The sequence below is a fragment of the Trichechus manatus genome, unplaced genomic scaffold (genome assembly GCF_000243295.1).
Source record: "Trichechus manatus latirostris isolate Lorelei unplaced genomic scaffold, TriManLat1.0 scaffold00137, whole genome shotgun sequence".
Classification (NCBI taxonomy): Eukaryota; Metazoa; Chordata; class Mammalia; order Sirenia; family Trichechidae; genus Trichechus; species Trichechus manatus.
This window is the reverse complement of record NW_004444073.1, coordinates 5,279,927-5,299,785: the sequence shown is the minus strand read 5'-3', so window position 1 is coordinate 5,299,785 and position 19,859 is coordinate 5,279,927. Positions and strand designations below refer to the sequence as shown.

At 38.1% G+C, this 19,859-nt stretch overlaps 1 protein-coding gene across 5 annotated transcripts in view; it reads left to right on the top strand.

Annotated features, from left to right (window-relative positions):
• Nucleotides 1-19,859, top strand: part of BBS9 (Bardet-Biedl syndrome 9) — a 518,471-nt gene that overhangs the window by 29,236 nt on the left and 469,376 nt on the right. For all 5 annotated transcript variants that reach the window (XM_023739587.1, XM_023739586.1, XM_023739589.1 and 2 more), the window contains exon 5: nt 6,400-6,513. In XM_023739587.1, coding sequence (XP_023595355.1) covers nt 6,400-6,513 — 114 coding nt within the window. The remainder of the gene's footprint in view (nt 1-6,399; nt 6,514-19,859) is intronic.

Genomic DNA, 19,859 nt, shown 5'->3' with positions numbered 1-19,859 from the left:
ATGTTTTCTTCTGTGCTTAAACCTTTTCTTGAGTTCTTATAATAGTGGTCTTATACAATATTTGTCCTTCTGTGACTGACTAAGTTCACTCAGCATAATGCCCTCCAGCTTCCTCCATGTTGTAAGATGTTTCACGACTTCATCGTTGTTCTTTATCGTTGCATAGTATTCCATTGTGTGGCTATACCATAATTTGTTTATCCATTCGTCCGTTGATGGGCACCTAGGTTGTTTCCATCTTTTTGGTATTGTGAGCAGTGCTGCAGTGAACATGGGTGTGCATGTATCTGTTTGTGTGATGGCTCTTATTTATCTAGGATATATTCCAAGGAGCAGGATAGCTGGACTGTGTGGTACTTCTATTTCTAGCTTTTTAAGGAAGTGCCAAATCAATTTACAAAGTGATTGTACCGTTTTACATTCCCACCAACAGTGTGTAAATGTTCCAGTCTCTCCACAACCTCTCTGTTATTTATTATTTTGTGTTTTTTGGATTAATGCTAGCCTTGTTGGGGTGAGATGATATCTCATTGTAGTTTGGATCTGCATTTCTCTAATGGGCTAATGATCGTGAGCATTTGTTCATGTGTCTGTTAGCTGCCTGAATATCTTCTTTGGCAAAGTGCCTATTCATATCCTTTGCCCATTTTTTAATTGGGTTATTTTTCTTTTTGTTGTTGAGGTTTTGCTGTATCTTGTAGATTTTAGAGATTAGAGGCTGATCGGATTTGTCGTAGCCAAAATTTTTTTCCCAGTCTGTAGGTTGTCTTCTTACTCTTTTGGTGAAGTCTTGATGAGCATAAGTGTTTGATTTTTAGGAGCTCCCGTTTATCTAGTCTCTCTTCTGGTGCTTGTGCATTGTTACTTATGGTTTGTATTGTGTTTATGCCACATATTAGGGCTCCTAGCATTGTCCTATTTTTTCTTCCATGATCTTTATTGTTTTCAATTTTATATTTAAGTCTTCAATCCATTTTGAGTTAGTTTTTATGCATGCTGTGAGGTATGGGTCTGGTTTCAGTTTTTTGCAGATGGATATCCAGTTATGCCAGCACCGTTTGTTAAAGAGACCCTCTTTTCCCCAATTAGCGACTTTGGACCTTTGTCAAATATCAGCTGCTCATAGGTGGAAGAATTTATGTCTGGATTCTTAATTCTGTTCCATTGGTCTATGTATCTGTTGTTGTACCAGTACCAGGCTGTTCTGACTACCGGTATAATCGGTTCTAAAATCAGGTAGTGTAAGGCCTCCCACTTTGTTCGTCTTCTTGAGTAATGCTTTACTTATCCGAGGCCTCTTCCTTTTCCATATGAAGTTGGTAATTTGTTTCTGCATCTCATTAGAAAATCCGTGAGAATTTGGATCGGGATTGCATTGTATCTGTAGATCGTTTTGGGTAGAATTGACATTTTCACAACGTTGAGTCTTCCTATCCATGAGCAAGGTATGTTTTTCCACTTATGCAGGTCTCTTTTGGTTTCTTGCAGTAGTGTCTTGTAGTTTTCATTGTATAGGTCTCTTACATCTCTGGTTAGATTTATTCCTAAGTATTTTATCTTCTTGGGGGCTATTGTAAATGGTATTGATTTGGTGATTTCCTCTTCAAGGTTCTCTTTGTTGGTGTAAAGGAATCCAACTGATTTTTGTATGTTTATCTTGTATCCTGAAACTTTGCTCAAATCTTCTGTTAGTTCCAGTAGTTTTCTTGAATGTTGGGAAAATTTTTTATGGGTACAATAAAATATCTGTGGTGTGATATTTTATGTAAAAGATACTCTCCTTTGGAGTTCACCGTAAGTATTAGCTTTCAGGATTTGGATTTTTCAGACTCATTCTCTTGATTTGGGCTTTCTTTGTATTTTGCTTTTAGATTTGAGTAATGATTCATATTTATTGTCACTGAGCTGGGTATTTGTAGGTGGTCTCTTTTTGGGGTAAAGATCTGTTAGATACCTAAGGTAGCCTTGGTAACCAGGTGTATAGTGTATGGTAGACATCTAGGAAATACTCATTGAATGAATGAGTGAACAAACTTATGAGCAGTGCTGGGGCAATTGGTAGTGGCTCTTTATTACTCTCAACCTTGTGCTGTTTACTTCCTTCTTTATTGCCACTATCATTTTCTTTTCTACTCTATTTATATCAGAGGGCCGATGTAGTGCTTTTCACTGTCATTGTTAAACACTCTTATTGGTTTTGTGGTAAACAATATTGCTCCTCCTAGTGATAGGGTAAGTGTTTAGTGTTCCAGGTTAAATGGAGAAGGTATAATATAGGCTGCCTTATTGCACAGATCTAGTTGTTCCTCTGTTTTTGATTATAAGCCTGTTAACTGCAAGGGATATTATACTAACTGGGTTACACAGGCCATGGAGGAGGAGAACTTGACCACAGTTATGCCTGAATACTCCTTGGAGAATTGGTCCCTTCTGGAGTTTCCGTGGGGTTTCTAAGCGGGAGAGAGGAAGGAGGCATCCAAGAAACTAGAAATTAGGTTAGACTGGTAGCCTTCCCTGATCCTGTTTGATCTATGGCCCAGAAAACAGAAGCCGCTAGAGTTCTTTTGGGAATTAGGGATAAATATGTTTTTTCAAAAAAGCCTACTAAAAGAAACTGACGTGTTTGGTCACAACTTGTTTATGGGACATTTTTATGCTCTTTCAAGTCAGTGTTAAAAATGAAAGTTATTTGCCACGGGAATGGTGATTTTACTACTCCTTTATTCTTATTCATTTCAAACATTTGCATTCTCTGGGGACTAGGAGTTGTCCAAACTACATTCCCTTCTGCCCCACCTCACTTCCCTCCTTTGTCTCTCATTTCTTCAACCTCTTATGATATTTGTAGGCTGACAATTTGTATATTTTTCCTGGCTTGGCTTAAATTGAGAAGCATAGGAAGTTAATGTTTTTGTTCTCTTGAACATATTTCTTGAGGTTCCAGGCTAAACTTTTACTGTAATAAGGAGAGCTGAAAAATCTTCTAGTGTAAGTGAAACCTCTGGTGTCAGCAGATAAAAGTGTTAGCTGAACTTGACATCCCTCCCACTACCCCCTGCCCAAATATTTTTTGTTTTCTTTTATGCTCTGTGTGCTTCTAAAAGAGATTCGAGGCAAACTAGAGGAGACCTTTTAAAGTCATTCTCCTAGACATACCAAACAACCTTAATAGTCAGAGGCTACTGTGCTGACTTGTTTTTGGTGGGTGATATGTCATCAAATGCATGCTTATATAGAGAAACAGCAGTGTTATGGTGACCTGCAGTTAGCCCATCTTAGCATACTCTGGTAAAGGGAAGCATCACATGGCATCTCAGATTCCTTTCTGATGGGCTTCACTATATGGTAAATGGTTACAGATGTGTAACTGAAGCCATACTGATTAAGTTCTCTTAAATATTTTTTTTTCCCAAAAATTGTGTACTTCGCAACAAGCATTTACTAAGTATTTGACATATTTATAGGATTTTAATGGTTGCCATGAGAGGGACAAAAAAGATGTGGTTGTTTACTATTGACAGGCTTATAATCAAATTTGGTTTGTTAACACCATGAACCTTTTAACTTACTCTGTAATAGCTTTGATTTTATTTAACATCGTTAGATTGCTTAGCAGTTATCTAAAATTGCACTGAAAGCTGTTGTCAAGGTGACCTTCGATTTTCCAGAGAATTTTTTATTTTTTAATTAGAGCTTGTTTAAATAAGACCAACAGCATAAATGTTCTAATATCCACTTACTTTCTAATTGGTGAAACTTTATATTAACTTTTGTTATCTAGAGACTATAGTTATACATATATACGTACTATACCAAACCCAAAACCAAACCCATTGCCAATGAGTCGAATTTCAACTCATAGCGACCTATAGGACAGCGCAGAACTGCCTCATAGTGTTTCCAAGGCTGTAAATCTTTATGGAAGCAGACTGCCACACCTTTCTCCCATGAAGCGGCTGGTAGGTTCGAACCACTGACCATTCACTTAGCAACCAAGTGCTTTAACTACTGTGGCACCAGGGCTTCTATACTTACTATATTCAGTCTGTGTATCCAAGGGCAAAAACCTATGTAAGCAATTCTAATTTTATGTCAATGATGCATCTAGAAAAATGCTCAGAATTTTTAGATCATCAGTTATTACCTTTATTATTTTATTACCAGATATTATCTAAGGAAAATAATTTGCCTTTTGTTCTCATAGCTGTATGATCAAGTTGTAAAGTAACATAACCTGAAATTTTAAAATTTACCAGTAGATTTGTATTTTTTAAAGAACAAATATTGTATTGTCTTTTCATGCCAAGTTTGTTTAAATATTGACTGCTGACTCCTGTGCTCACTGACATGAGTTCCTGATGCCCCTGCCTGTCAGTCAGCTAGCAGGCATGCTTATGTGCATTCTTTATTCAGAGGGGTACTCTGGTTTTAGGACTCCTGGGTGTCGCAAATGGTTAAGCATTTGGCTACTAACTGAAAGGTTGGCGATTTGAGTCCAGCCAGAGGTGCCTTGGAAGAAAGTCCTGGTGATCTGCTTCCATAAAGTGACAGCCATTGAAAATCCCATGGAGCACAGTTCTACTCTGAAACACATGGGTTCGCCATGAGTCAGAATTGACTTGATGGCAATTATATAGTTTTTTCTGTCTGGTTTTAGGTGTAGTGTGAAGTTTATACTATCTGTAGCACAAACCAGGTGCCTCTTGTAGCTTCTTTTCTAGTTTCTTGGAGGCTTGTGCTCTCCTCAGGTTACTGCTGTAAGTTATTTGGCTTTTTTATTTTAATTTTTTTGCCTATGTGGCTGATTTGGTTGTGATTATCCCTTGGTTTCTCTGGACCTCGCTGGTTTTAATACCTTTTAGAATTAAGAAAGCTTTGGTCTCCTACCAGCGTTAGCTGACAAATTTGAGTCTCTCTCTTTGTTTTTTATTCTATTGATATGTGAAGTCTGTTGTTACCATTCTCAGGGGCATAGAACTGAGTAGAAGTGATTCTCCTCCAAGACATCCTCCCCTGTCAAATTGGTCTCTTTCAACCCTTCACCTAAATGAGGAAGGAAAGGCCAGGCTGAGAAAGGTGGAGCTGGAAATGGTGTGTTATTGATGCTGCTTTCTTTTGGGTAGCTGGTCATTGGCATACCAGGGGCAGTCCAATCTTTACTGGGGTCAGGACCAAGTTCTTGCAAAGGTTGTTAAAACAGTGAACTGATAGACAACCAGGCACAAAATTATACAGTATCTGACTCTCAAGACCTGGACTGAGTCCTGTGCCCGTTACCAGCTGTGTGATTTGGGGAAAATGTCTTAATTTTTTATGAACTTGAGTTGTCTCAGTTCTAAAATAGAGATAAAAATAACTATTTTTATAACCTCGGTATATGTTGGTAAATCCTTTTGGACCACCACCACCACCACAACACAACAGCAACAACAACAAAAACCCAAACAAATGAATGTTCATATATAATTACATGCACACATACCAACAGATTGGATTGTTTTAATGATCTAATGCTATCTTCAGTTTGATAGCATTTCATTTTTTTTAATGATACTTAAACAATTTTTTTTAGCTTTTGCATTTTTAAGTGAATGAATAAAAAAGATACTTCTTTGTGGAAAGTGTTGCTTTCTGAATCTTTTTTCTTTCCAACATCTATTTTAGCTGTGATGTTCCTGCCTGATCACTGGAATATAGCTCCACCTTTAATTATTCTAGCAAGCCTATTACCAGAGAGTGAAGTACAGACAAAGAATCTTTTCTCATTTTGAAAGAACTAGAAAGTGATTGTAGCATATGTGATCTATAAAATGCAGGGTTATTATTTTTCTTTGTTTTGAAGGAGATTCTTCTTGGCAGACTTCAAATAAAAAAAAAATGGCCTGTTAACTTGCTGAGGAAAGCTTAGAAGATCTCTCCATTAAATTAAAATATAATATACTAGGGGCTTGAGTATTTTGAGAGTTGGGGCAGGAAATTGAATTGTCTGAAAGTGTGGGAACTTTTCTTTTTTCTAAGACACATTGAGTCATTTCTTGGCTTTATTAATGTTTGTAAGTGCAAGGAATTTAACCTCATTTATTTTAGAACTGAGATTTTTTTGTTATTTAAGTAATTAAGCATTACTCAGACATAATCTGTTTTATGAAAATAGTTAATAAAATGTCACCAAGGGTAGGATTTCATCTAATTGTGTAATCTATCTGAGACTTAAATTATGTTAACTTTGCCAGCATTCTGTCATTAGTATGCTAATTGTTCATAATATGTAATGTTTTAGTTCTTTGACATTTTAAATTTCAGTTAAATTGAATTACTTAGAATTGATGTAGAGGATGAGAAGAAGTTTGTATTTTATAATGCAAACAAATACAAAACAATCCTTTTTTATTCCCTTAGGAACGTTGGGTAATGTGGAACATGGGAACCAATATCAGATCAAATTGATGTATGAACATAATCTTCAGAGGACAGCCTGCAATATGACTTATGGCTCATTTGGTGGTGTAAAAGGTAATGTGCATGTAATCATGAGTGTGCAATTGCAGATTTAGAATATTTGACCATACGTAAATGGATTATTATGTGGTATGAATCTCAGAGAGAGTTAAAACAAATATTTTATTGAAACCTTTATATCCAAATACCCAAGCAAAATAATAAGAGTAAAAAAGAAAAGTTTAAATAGTGAATGTGTTTGATTTTCATGTAACCAGCACTTTTATATGGTCTAGAGAGATATTTCTAGAACTACCTTTTCTACAGATTTCGTGTTTTGTACATGAGTTATTTTTTGAGCTTTCTCGTGGTGGAACTGTGTGTCTGCCTCTCTCATTGAAAGAAGGAGTTGACCTTCCTCCTGACAGGTAGTCTCTGGTATACCTCCACACCACCCACCTCCAGGGCTGCTACACAGGGTTGTGCAGGTTGTTTCTGTACAAGGAGGGGCTGAAATCCAGTCTTGCTCCTACTTGTCAAGCCGTGCTCCCTGTGGAAGGGGGCTCCTTCTAAATTTTACAAAGACACCACGCTTACCAAGGACTGGGACAGTGAAGCTGGGTTCCTTCTACCCTGGGAGTGTATTTTTTAATTAGCACAAGGGCAACCTGCAACATGCCCACCCTAGTCCCAGCGCTTCCAGGATTGCAAGGTTTGGTGATTTCTTGTGTATGCTGTTGCTGTTGGTGTAGGAGTGTTTTTATTTTCAACCCAGCTCCTCTCACTGTACCATGATAGGGTGGTAGAGGTGCTGGGTTGAGAACAGGAAGCCAGGTGATGATTCTTACCTCTGTGATTTGTCTATGTGTGTGACCTGCAGAAAGTGTAACTAGGGATGTTAAAATATTTTAGCCCTTTTTGGGCTCACATTTTTTTGAGTTTATTATTTAACGTTTGCCTTCAAAGTAGGCTACCTATATAAGATTTTTCTTTAGTGAGATGAGGAAACGACTTTATTTGCAAGTATCCGAATACTCAGTGGCTTTGTACATAGAGGTAAAGACAAGGAGTACAAGAATTTGGGTCCTACATGGTGGAAGCTGGAACTTATTATGCTGAGTGAATTTAGTCAGTCACAGAAGGACAAATACTGTATAAGACCACTATTATAAGAACTCAAGAAAAGGTTTAAGCACAGAAGAAAACATTCTTTGATGGTTACGAGGGTGGGGAGGGTGTGGGTTACTCACTAACTAGATAGTAGACAAGTATTATCTTAGGTGAGGGAAGGATAGCACACACTACAGGGGAAGTCAGCACAACTGGACTAAACCAAAGCTCAGAAGTTTCCTCAATACAATCAAATACTTTGAGAGACAGAGTAGCAGGGATAGGGGGTCTGGGGACCATGCTTTCAGGGGACACCTATGTCAATTGGCATAACAAAGCTTATTAAGAAAATGTTCTGCATCCTACTTTGGTGAGTGGCGTCTGGGGTCTTAAAAGGTTGCAGGCGGCCATCTAAGATGCATCAGTTGGTCCCAACCACTTGGAGTAAAGGAGAATGAAGAACACCAAAGACACAAAGAAAGGGCCGCATAAACCAGAGACTCCATCAGCCTGAGACCAGAAGAACTAGATGGTGCCCGGCTACCACCAATGACCGCCCTGACAGGGAACACAGCAGAGAGTCCCTGATGGAGCAGTAGAATGATGGGATGCAGAACTCAAATTCTAGTAAGAAGACCAGACTTAATGGTCTGACTGAGACTGGAGGTGCCCCAGAAGTCATGGCCCCTGGACTCTCTATCAGCCCAGAACTAAAACAATTTCTGAGGCCAACTCTTCAGACAGGGATTGGACTGGACTGTGGGACATAAAGTGATACTTGTGAAGAATGTGCCTCTTAGTCAAGTAGATACAAGAGACCAAGGGGGCAGGTTCTGTCCAGAGGTGAGATGGGAAGGCAGAGAGGGTTAGGAGCTGGTTGAATGTTCATGGGGAATCAGGGGCGGAGGGGAGGAGTGTGCTGTCGCAGAATGGGGTGAGCGGTTGGGGTCTCATAACAATGTATGTAAAAAAAAAAAAAAATTTCTGTATGGGAGACTAACTTGAAATGTAAACTTCATTTAATTACAACAATAAAAAAAAAAAAAGAATTTGGGTCCTTATAGCTAATTGAATACCAATAAGGATCATTTTTTGTGGTGATGTGCAGGTAAGTGTTTTGTATAACTAAAGCCATATAAAAATATTTGATTGGATTGCCGAATTGCTTAATTTGAGTAACAGGAACGCTTGCATTATTTGAGGGACGTGGGAGATGTCTAGAGTTAGATAAAGAGAGGAGAGAAAGAGCTGAGGTTTAGGCGAGAGGATAACTTCCGTCAGTGAAGTGTCTCCCTCCCTCCATCCTCTGCTTTTATAACCGATTTCCACTATTAAAAAAAAGTGTTTGACATGATTGGGGAAACTAGGTCTTCCTTATTGAACTACCTTTTTTCAGTCTTATTTCAACTACCAAATCCCCAAAAGACAAATTACTACATTCTAGAGCTATACCAAAACCCATTGCTGTTGAGTCGATTCTGACTCATAGCGACCCTGTGGGACAGAGTAGAACTGCCCCAAAGGGTTTCCAAGGAGTGGCTTGTAGATTCGAACTGTCAACCTTTTGGTTAGCAGCCAAGTTCTTAACCACTGTGCCACCGGGGCCTCTCTCTCTATCTCTCTCTCTCTCTATATATATATATAAAACCAAATGCATTGCCATTGAGTCGATTCCGACTCATAGCCACCCTATTGGACAGAGTAAAACTGTGCCATAAGGTTTCTAAGGAGTGGCTGATGGATTAGAACTGCTGACCTTTTGGTTAGCAGCCGAGCTCTTTACCGTTTTGCCACCAGGGCTCCTCTCTATATATGGAGCCCCAAAAATTATGACATGAGAAAAAAGTGCTTTGGCTTAATGAAAATTAGGTTTGTTCGTTTTTGTTTTGGTAGCATCAAGACAACTCTATATCATATGTCAAATGTTATATAAATCGAATTATACTTTTTATTTTATTATCAGATCTTGATAACCCAATTAAAATAAGTAAATTCCTTGTTCTTGTGTGATGTTTTTGCTGGATTTTATAATGGACTTCCAAAGTAATGATAGTTGATAATAGCTTTTATAAGCACAGATTTTTTTGTAGTTATGTGGTATCTTTTGTCTCTTAGCTCTTATATGATAGCTTTATAGAAAAAAAAAAAAAAAACTTTTGGAAAAACACGAGGCCATTCTGACATGTTTTACTTTCCAGTGCTTAAGAAGCAGAAAACTTTATAGTTTAGAACAGAGAAATATCGGAGTAGCAGAAGGAGTCATTTCATTTCATGGGTTTGAAACAATTATGTAATGCCACTGAGGTATCTACAAGAAAACATGAAAAAACACTAGGGTGATCTATTAGTAAAAATAAGCCACACTGTGAGGAGGGAATGGGGAGATACTGCTAACGGCTATAAGGTTTCTTTTTGGGATGATGAAAGTGTTCTAAAATTAGGTTATGGTGATGCTTGCATGATTTTGTAAATATACTAAAAACTATAGAGTTGTATGTTTTCTTTTTTTTGTGCTTTAGATGAAGGCTTACGGAGCAGATTAGTTTCTCATTAAACAGTTAATACGCATATTGTTTTGTTTCATTGGTTGCCAACCCCACAACGTGTCAACACTCCCCTTCTTGATCTTGGGTGCCCCATTTCCATTCATCCAGCTTTCCTATCCCCTCCTGCCTTCTCGTCCTTGCTCCTGGGCTGATGTGCCCATTTAGTCTTGTATACATGGTTGAGCTACGTGTATTATTGTTTATGGGCCTGTCTAATCTTTGGCTGAAGGGTGAACCTCAGGAGTGACTTCAGTACTGAGTTAAAAGGGTGGCTGGGGGCCATACTCTTGGAGTTTCTCCGTTCTCTGTTAGACCAGTAAGTCTGGTTATTTTTTTGTAAGTTAGAATTTTCTTCTACATTTTTCTTCAGCTCTGTCCAGGACCCTGTATTGTGATCCCTGTCAGAGCAGTCGGTGGTGGTAACTGGGCACCATCTAGTTGTGCTGGACTCAGTTTCTGGTAGAGGCTGTGGTAGTTGTGGTCCATTGGTCCTTTGGACTAATCTTTCCCTTGTGTCTTTGGTTTTCTTCATTCTCACTTGCTCCAGATGGGGTGAGACCAGTGGAGTATCTTAGAGGGCTACTCATGAGTTGTATATTTTAGATGTATATTATATACATTATATCTCCATAAAACTGTTTTAAAAAATCAACTATGTGATTAAACCTGATACTGGAGAGGCAATGGCACAGTTTGCACTATCACACTTCGTTCATGGCTGGGTGAAACGCTACAACACCCTTATAAGGCAGATTGGCTGTCAAGAGCCATGTAAACGTTGTGGGAAGCCGTAATATGACCTATGGGAATGTATATTAGGAGATGATCCAAAATATATAAAAGTCACATTGAGTTGCCATTTATTTACTTCATTCCTCTTTCTGTCCTCTCTTCCTTCCTTCTGTATGCACATACAGTATATGTATTTATTTGTAATATAGAGAAATGAGAAGTGATCTAAATGAATAATAGAGGAAAATGATTATGTTTTAAAGCATTGATTCAGTGAATTATTATGAAGCTACTAATATTAAGTTTTGTTTGCCAAAATGAATATCTTTGTACATAAATCTTTGCCCATATTTCTGATTATTTCCTTAGGATAGAATCTAGGAGTGGAGTTATTGAGTCAGAAGGTTATAATGTATTTTTTCCCAGTATGAAAGTAGCCCCACCCCCAATTACAATATACGTGAAGTTGTAAAAATTACAGAGTTTAGGAAAAGGAAGGTAAAAATAACCCCAAGTATGCACATTTCAAAAGAAAGCCCGTTTTCTAAGCTCGATGACTCTAGGGCATATCTAATGTGCCATTCTTTTAGTTTTAGTCTAGAGTTGATCTGAGTTTAGAAAACTTAAAAATCCTTGTCTTTTACGTTTCTCTGTGTTTTAGAATGCCTTCTTGTGGAATTATTAAGTCAAGTAATGATGTTGGTAATTCTCAGGAAGGGAATTAAGCAAAAAGAAAATCTGGCACGATTTTTAACAGATGTGTTTAAAATATGGGAAGGCAGTGAGGTTTGTTTGTATGTGAGTGGAATGAACTGCCACTAGATGGCAGTCCTCTACAACCTTGGGCCATGGTACTGCCTTTGAACAAGGTACCTTACCAGATTACTAGCGGTGGATTTTTGATTCCAAAATAATGCTTTACCTTTTTCTATAAATAAATGTAACTTTTTCTTCATGTAGAACTTAGAACATTGTCTGGTGCAGAATAAGCACTAAGTGAAGAGCAAAGTAAACAGAGTGTGTGTTTTTTTTTAAAAGAATTATCTAATTGTAGTAGTAACATCTCAGAATGTAATGTCAAAGTGCTTTCTAGCTGTGCTTCTCAAACTTTATTTTGCGTTTGAATCACCAAGGATCATGTTAAAAACGCAGGTCTGATTCAGTAAGTCTGGGATTGGCCTGAGAGTCTGAATTTCTGACAGTCTTCCAGGTGAGGCCAAGTAGGAAAAATCTCGAGGTATACTGCAGACATGTGTTTGCTGTGCTTATTCTGCACCAGGCAGTGTTTTAAGCGCTTTACAGGCCGAATAACTTGCAGAAGATATACTTAGTAAATGGTGGAGAGGGGATTCTACCCTAGGTTCTCTGCTTCCAGAAGCTTGTGTTGTTAACCACACTAAACTGCCTCCCTATCTGGGCTGTGAGTAAATTTGCCTTCTTCCTGATTCAGAACAGAAAGGGGTATACCTTAGTTTAGCCAGAGTTAGTGCATAGCTTTGATTCTTCACAAACTGTGGATAACATGTTGACTAACTTCTGGGTCAGATATTTGCCTTTTCAATTTCTGTTTTTTGGTTAGTGTTTTGGCTAATAAGAAAAGCATCCCCCCTCCCCGCCCCCAATTCACAAAACAATGTGGTAGGATAATATATTATTTGAAACTTGCAAAAGAGTACTGTTTTTTAAAAAACTTTTTTGTTTGTTTAGAAAACCTTTAAAAAATATCTTAGGTACAATCATTTAATTCAGTGAAATTTGAAACTTGGTTTTATTTCAAGTGACAGGTATATACCATTAATGAGAAAGAAAAAGTGATAAATAGGAAATCTGGTTTTATAAACTGGTTGAAGAATATTTGCCCAATATCTTCCATCATTCAAACTATTACCTACCATTCTAGAATTTAAATTAAAATTCTTTCCATATTATACTTTTTTTAAAATTGTGCTTTCAGTGAAAGTTTACACTTCAAGTTAGTTTCTCATATAAAAATTTATACACACATTGTTATGTGACCCTAGTTCCTCTCCCTATGAAGTGACAGCACACTTCTCCTTTCCACCCCGGATTTCCCATGTCCATTCAACCAGCTCCTGTCCCTTTTTGCCTTCTCATCTCGCCTCCGGACAGGTGCTGCCCATTTAGTCTCACGTATCTACTTGAGTTAAGAAGCACTCTCTTCATGAGTATCATTTTAGGTCTTATAGTCCAGTCTAATCTATGTTTGAAGAGTTGGCTTCCAGAATGGTTTCAGTTCTGGGCTAACAGGGAGTCCGGGGACCATGTCTTCTGGGGTCCTTCCAGTCTAGGTCAGGCCATTACGTCTGGTCTTTTTACTAGAATTTGAGTTCTGCACCCTACTTTTCTTCTGCTCCATGAGGGACTCTTTGTTGTGTTCCCTGTCAGGGCAGTCATTGGTGGTAGCCGGGCACAATCTAGTTCTTCTTGTCTCAGGCTGATGGAGTCTCTGGTTTATGCGGCCCTTTCTGTCTCTTGGGCTAATACTTTCCTTGTGTCTATGGTGTTCTTCATTCGCCTTTACTCCAGGTGGGTTGGGACCAATTGATATATCTTAGATGGCCGCTCGCTAGCTTTTAAGACCCCAGATGCCACTTACCAAAATGGGATGAAGAACATTTTCTTAATAAAATTTGTTATGCCAATTGACCTAGATGCCCCCGAAACCATGGTCCCCAGACCCCTGCCCCTGCTACTCTGTCCCTCAAGTGTTTGGTTATATTCAGGAAACTTCTTAGCTTTTGGTTTAGTCCAGTTGTGCTGACTTCCTCTGTATTGTGTGTTGTGCTTCCCTTTACCCAAGATAATTCTTATCTCCTATCTAGTTAGTGAATACCCCCTCCCCCCCTCCCCACCCTTGTAACCATCACAGAATGTTTTCTTCTGTGTTTAAACCTTTTCTTGAGTTCTTATAATAGTGATCTCATACAATATTTGTCTTTTTGCAACTGACTGATTTCACTCACATGATGCTTTCCAGATTCAACCATGTTATGAGGTGTTTCATGGATTCATTGTTGTTCTTTATTGTTGCATAGTATTCCATTGTGTGAATATACCATAACTTATTTATCCATTTGTCCATTGATGGGCACCTAGGTTGTTTCCATCTTTTTGCTATTGAGAACAGTGCTGCAATGAACATGGGTGTGTATATATCTATTTGTGGGACAACTCTTATTTCTCTAGGATATATTCCAAGGAGTGGGATTGCTGGGTCGTATGGTACTTCTATTTCTAGCTTTTTAAGGAAGTACCAAATCGATTTCCAGAGTGGTTGTACCATTTTACATTCCCACCAGCAGTGTATAAGTGTTCCAGTCTCTCCACAACCTCTTCAACATTTATTATTTTGTATTTTTTGGATTAATGCTGGCCTTGTTGGGGTGAGATGGTATCTCATTGTAGTTTTGATTTGCATTTCTCTAATGGCTAATGATCGTGAGCATTTCCTCATGTATCTGGTAGCCGCCTGAATGTCTTCTTTGGTGAAGTGCCTGTTCATATCCTTTGCCCATTTCCATATTATACTTTTTAGGGAGCAACGACTGAAATGTGCAATTAATTAATGACTGTATTAGACTTTTGTTTTGGCAGAGAGAGTGTAGGGAGATTTTTAAAAATGTTTGTAGTGTCTTTTATTTAAATTTAATCTGCTTCTTTGAAGGAACACTGATCATTCTGTTTTTATAAAAAATGTTACTTTAGTTTTGCTTTCTGTTGCTATTTGGAGCCCTGGTGATGCAGTGGTTAAGAACTTGGCAGCCACCCAAAAGTTTGGAGGTTCGAATCCACCAGCCACTCCTTGGAAACCCTTTGGGGCCGTTCTGCTCTTATAGTGTTGCAATGAGTCAGAATCGACTTGATGGCAATGGGTTTGGTTTTTTGGTTTATTGTTGTTAACTGCAGTCCAGTGGACCCTGACTTATGGTGACCTTATGCACAATAGAAAGAGATACTGCCCAGCCCTGTGCCATCTCTGTGATTGGTTTCCAATCAGACTTTTCTTTCTATTCTATTACAAATTAATGCTTGCACAATTTAGTGAGTGTCATAAGCATGGGCAATCAAGTCACAATTTGGAAATATACTAAATCAGTCTTGAGAAGGTGGTTTGAATTGATTTAAAAATATGTTAGTAAAATTGGTGGGATTTATTTGGTTTGGTAATTTGAACTCTACTTATTTTTTGAAAAAAGGAACAAATGACATTTCTGCCAGATTTTTCTCTGCTTTTATTTCATTATGTTACTCCAGTTTGCAATGGTTGTTGACGTGGTACTTTACCTAGTTAAGATAAGTTTGCCATTTCAAAGTAGTATTTATAAAAGAACAGCATTAATATCTACTGACAGAAAGATTGTGGTGGAGTGAAAAATGAATGTTAACTTTTTTTTTTTTTAATATTTTATTGTACTTCAGGTGAAGGCTTACAGAACAGATAGTTTCTCATGTAACAGTAACACACATGCTGTTTTATGACATTGGTTAACAACCCCACAACATTTTAACCCTCTAAATTCTCAACTTTTTTTTTTTTTTTTTTGTGAAAATACACATAGCCAAAGATACGCCATTTCAAAAATTTTTTTTACATACACTTTTAAGTGACATTGACTACGCTCTTCTAATTTTGCTGTTATTCTCACTTAAGATGAAGGCTTACAGGACAAAATAGTCTCCCATTTAACAGTTACTACAAATGTTGCCCTATGACAATGGTTAACAATGAATGTTAACATTTTAAGGTGAACAACTACATACGGTTAGCTTTGTAAAATAAGACACTTTACGTAGTCTATGTAATATATCTGGCTACTGTCAAGAATTTGAGCTAGAATTTTCTTTACTCATAATCTGTCTTAGAGGTCCTATAGTTAGTTACATCTGCAGTCACCCAAAATTTGCCCTATAGGGCTGTGACAGGATGATCAACCTTATAATGTATAGGAATCTTCCAAGTGTGTGACAGGGACATTGGAGAGGAATTGTTGATTTGTTGGAGGTTTATGGGAACTTTCAGGAACTGAAGCAAGTCTGGTATGTTAGTCATACCTTGTATGATATGTCTTTCCATCCATCCATCCATCCATTGTACTGAGTGTCTTGCGAGTTTCTAGGCACTGTACTAACCCTGGTGGTGCGGTGGTTAAGAGCTAAGCTGGTAAACCAAAGGTAGGCAGTTTGAATCCACCAGCTGCTCCTTAGAAACCTAATGGGGCAGTTCTACTCTGTCCTATAGGGTCACTATGAGTTGGAATCAACTTGATGGCAATGAGTTTGGTTTTTGGTTTGGTGCTAGTTTCTTGGAGTAGAAAGATGAATAAAGGACAGTTTATGTTCTCAAGCAGCTCACAATGTTGGGGGCAATAAAAACTAAGACTTTAATATAATGAGGTGAATCATAATAGAGATGGATATGTACAAAGTTCTCCTGGAGCCCTGAGGATAGAGCAGCTCTCTGCAGGGTGTATGAGTATGTGTGTGTATGTATGTACCTGTCGGGAGAGAGGAGTATGTGGAACTAGGGGAGTATGCTGTCATTTTTTTAACTCCAGCACTTCATTTCTATCAACTTTAATATTGAGGTTACTAATCCCAGTTTCCTATAACAGTCCTCTTGAGAAGATTATTTTTCAGATTTTGGAGCACTTTTGTTATTACTTTGCTTTAAAAAACCTTGCTATTTCTAGCTTGCCAAATTGACTTTCTTATAGCCTTCAGTAAGGCAAAATTATCTCCTTTGGCTACCATTTGATTTTTAATGGGAAAGGATATGGTACTCTTGAAGAGTACCATGACTATGTTGAGAACTACAAATTTAACTGTAGGAACAGGAAGAGGAACTGACACAAGATGAAGAGATATAGATGGAGAGACAGGACAGCATGGTGTCATGGAAGGGGAGGGAAGAGAGTCTCAAGAGGTAGGGAAGTGGTCAGGAGTATCAGAAGTTAGGCAGCTGGAGTGTTGAAATTAAATGCTGGATTGGCCATTGGAGGTTATTGGTAATCATAGGGAGAGTAGTTTTAACCGGAGGGCAGGAGCATTTGTCAAGTTACCCGGAGTGAGGAATCCATAGACAGGAGATGGAAATCCCAAAGGAAAGCTGTTTTGTGAAGAAGTTTGGCCATAAAGTGTAGAAAAAAGTTAAGGCCATAGCTGGAGAGGGAAGGTTTTATAAGGAGGATGCAGTGCTTGAGGACTCTGGATAAAATCTTGATCTGATGAACAAAATGCCTCCTATAATATTTTGCTAAAAATTTTGAGTTGAATACATTGTTATTTTTTAAAAATCGCTGTTTGGATTATGATGTACCAGTTTTGTTCCTTAAAATTTTATTTCTCATCACATAATTTGTGCTTTATATAGTAATGCTGAATTATTGCCTTCTTTTCATAAAGAATTTGTGGTTATGGGAAATAGGCTCTTTATATGCTTCATTAGAGATTATCACCACCATCTGATTCTTTCTTCAGTTTTTACCCTCCCACAACATTTTTCACTTGTTTATTCTAATTTTTAAAATTAGTTTTCTTGATCATAAATCTTTGTTTTACCTAAAACCTGTTGCCGTTGAGTTAATTCCAACTTACAGCGACCCTATAAGACAGAGTAGAACTGCCCCATTGGTTTTCCAAGGAGCGGCTGGTGAATTCAAACTGCTGACCTTTTGGTTAGCAGTCCAGCTCTTAACCACTGTGCCACCAGGGCTCCTTGTTATACATGGGGGTATTTATATTTTGAACTTTCCTGGTAACAGACAACTTAAGACAACTTTACCCTTTCAAGATCCAATTATTTTTTCCTTTGAATTTTTTGATGATACTGTGTGTTTTCACTAATGAGGGCATGCTGATTAAAAGACCAATCCAGAATTTTTGTTATGAGTTATGGATTTTGAGACCCATTATCTGGTATCACATGTGTCCCAGTGGACTATGGACAGTGTAAATCCTGCTGATATGAGTCAATGATAAAAATCTTTATTTTTCAATTAAAAAAATTTTATTTCTTGAAATCTTGCAAAACATGAGGTAAAACATGAGGGCATCTGGCAATGACTGCACATACATTTAATTCTAGCCTCCTTCTTCTTAACCTTTTTATTATTTTTAATGAAACTTTTCAAAACATGATACAATACATTCTTCCTTACTGCAAAAGCAGTACTCACAGCCTAAATAAATAAAGCCAAGGGGTTTTTTATCTCAGGAAAATTACCACCACTATGTATTCTTCATTATAACAAAAGCAGTACTAACAACTAGGAGTCCTGGTGGTGTAGAGGTTAAGCATTTGGCTGCTAACCAAAAGGCTGGCATTTCGAATCCACCAGCCACTCCTTGGAAACCCTATGAGGCAGTTCTACTCTGTCCTGTTGGGTCACCATGAGTTGGAATCGATTCAATGGCAATGGGTTTTTTGGTTTTACTAGCAGCTGAGAAGCAGGAACAGCTGCCCTGGAATACTGCAGAACTGCTCACAGCAGTGTATGCCACCTGCCACACGTGAAAGCAATGACCGGGCCCTAAGATTGAATGCAGGTAGCTCTTACAAGCGCGTAATGTTCAAGACAGACATTTTTTATTAGGTAAGAATAACTTACAGAAGTTCCATCCTCTTGAAAAGTGCCACTGCAATGCATTATTCCTTATTGGAAAGGCGTTATTTACCATTCAGAAGCTTGAAAATAAGGGAGCCAGTAACACCTGGAAACAATGAATGGCATAAAGGAGAGAATGACCACTATGAATGAAGACTGGCAATAGCTTATCCTCATGATATGTACATTCTCATGAGAACATAGTAATTGGGAACGTAGTGAGGAGACTTATCTCACAGAAATAAAGGCAAACCTGTCAAAAGTTTAGAAAATTCACACATCTGGGTGACATCACCGAAAACACTGCTAATCTACACAAAAATGAGGCTCCCACTCAGGATTTTTGAGTTTTACACATTTCAAATGGCTCTCACCTTGAGGCTAAACATGTTAAAATCGGGCTACCCCCTTTCCAAAGAACTCTAGAGGCATAGCAAGTGAATGGGATATCGTACGTCCCATGGGTCTTGAAAGGGTTTTAAGACAACTTAAGGTTTAAAGAAACTTAAGATGTGACCATCAAAAACCTAAACCTCCCAATTTTTACTTAGGCCACAATTCTGCTTTTCCATGTGAATTTGGCTGTTCTGTTCTCTTTCTCACCTTGCCATTGGTACAACAGACGATTTTTTTGGTTGCAGTTGACATTTGGCTTAAGCAAGAACAGGAAATTTATTGGCCAACATTATTAGGGTCTCCATGTGATCAAACCTCGTTTCTTTCTTTTCATCTCTTGCTTCACCTTCCTTAGATAGGTTATTTCTTCCTATTTACAAGGTGGCTATAGCAGCTCCAAATCTCAGAATCTAGTCTATGTGAAAGAATGCCTGTTTTTCTCCCAGCAGATCCAACAAAAGTCTCTTTCCAACTTTCTGGCTCTTGTTGGGCCATCTCTGAACCAATCACTGTCATGAAAGGAATTCCATTAAGCTTGGGCCTGAATTACCTGTGTGGAAGGGTCATTTGAGGGAGTTTGGGGCAGTGTGGTTCTCTAGGGGAATATCAAGGAGTAATTACCAAAGGATAGTGAAATACGTGTTGGGTGGCAAAAAATTGCAAATGTCCATCTTGCCTTTGCTTTCACTTTCTCTCCTAGAATCTCCCTGGGATGCTGCTTTAGCACTGACAGGCGAGGCAAGCAGTGGTGATTTGAGAGTGTGCCATAGATGTGTGTGGGGGATAAAGCAGTCAGGTTATAGGATGTGCTGTGCTCTGGGCTGCATATAATCTCATCCTGGCTACATTGTGGGAGGATACTTGCTCCAAATATTTATTCACATTTAGAGATTTGTTGTAATTCAATTTTTTTTTAAATTGTACTTCAGGTGAAGGCTTACAGAACAAATAGTTTCTCATGAAACAGTAGTACACATATTGTTTTATGACATTGGTTAACAACCCCACAACA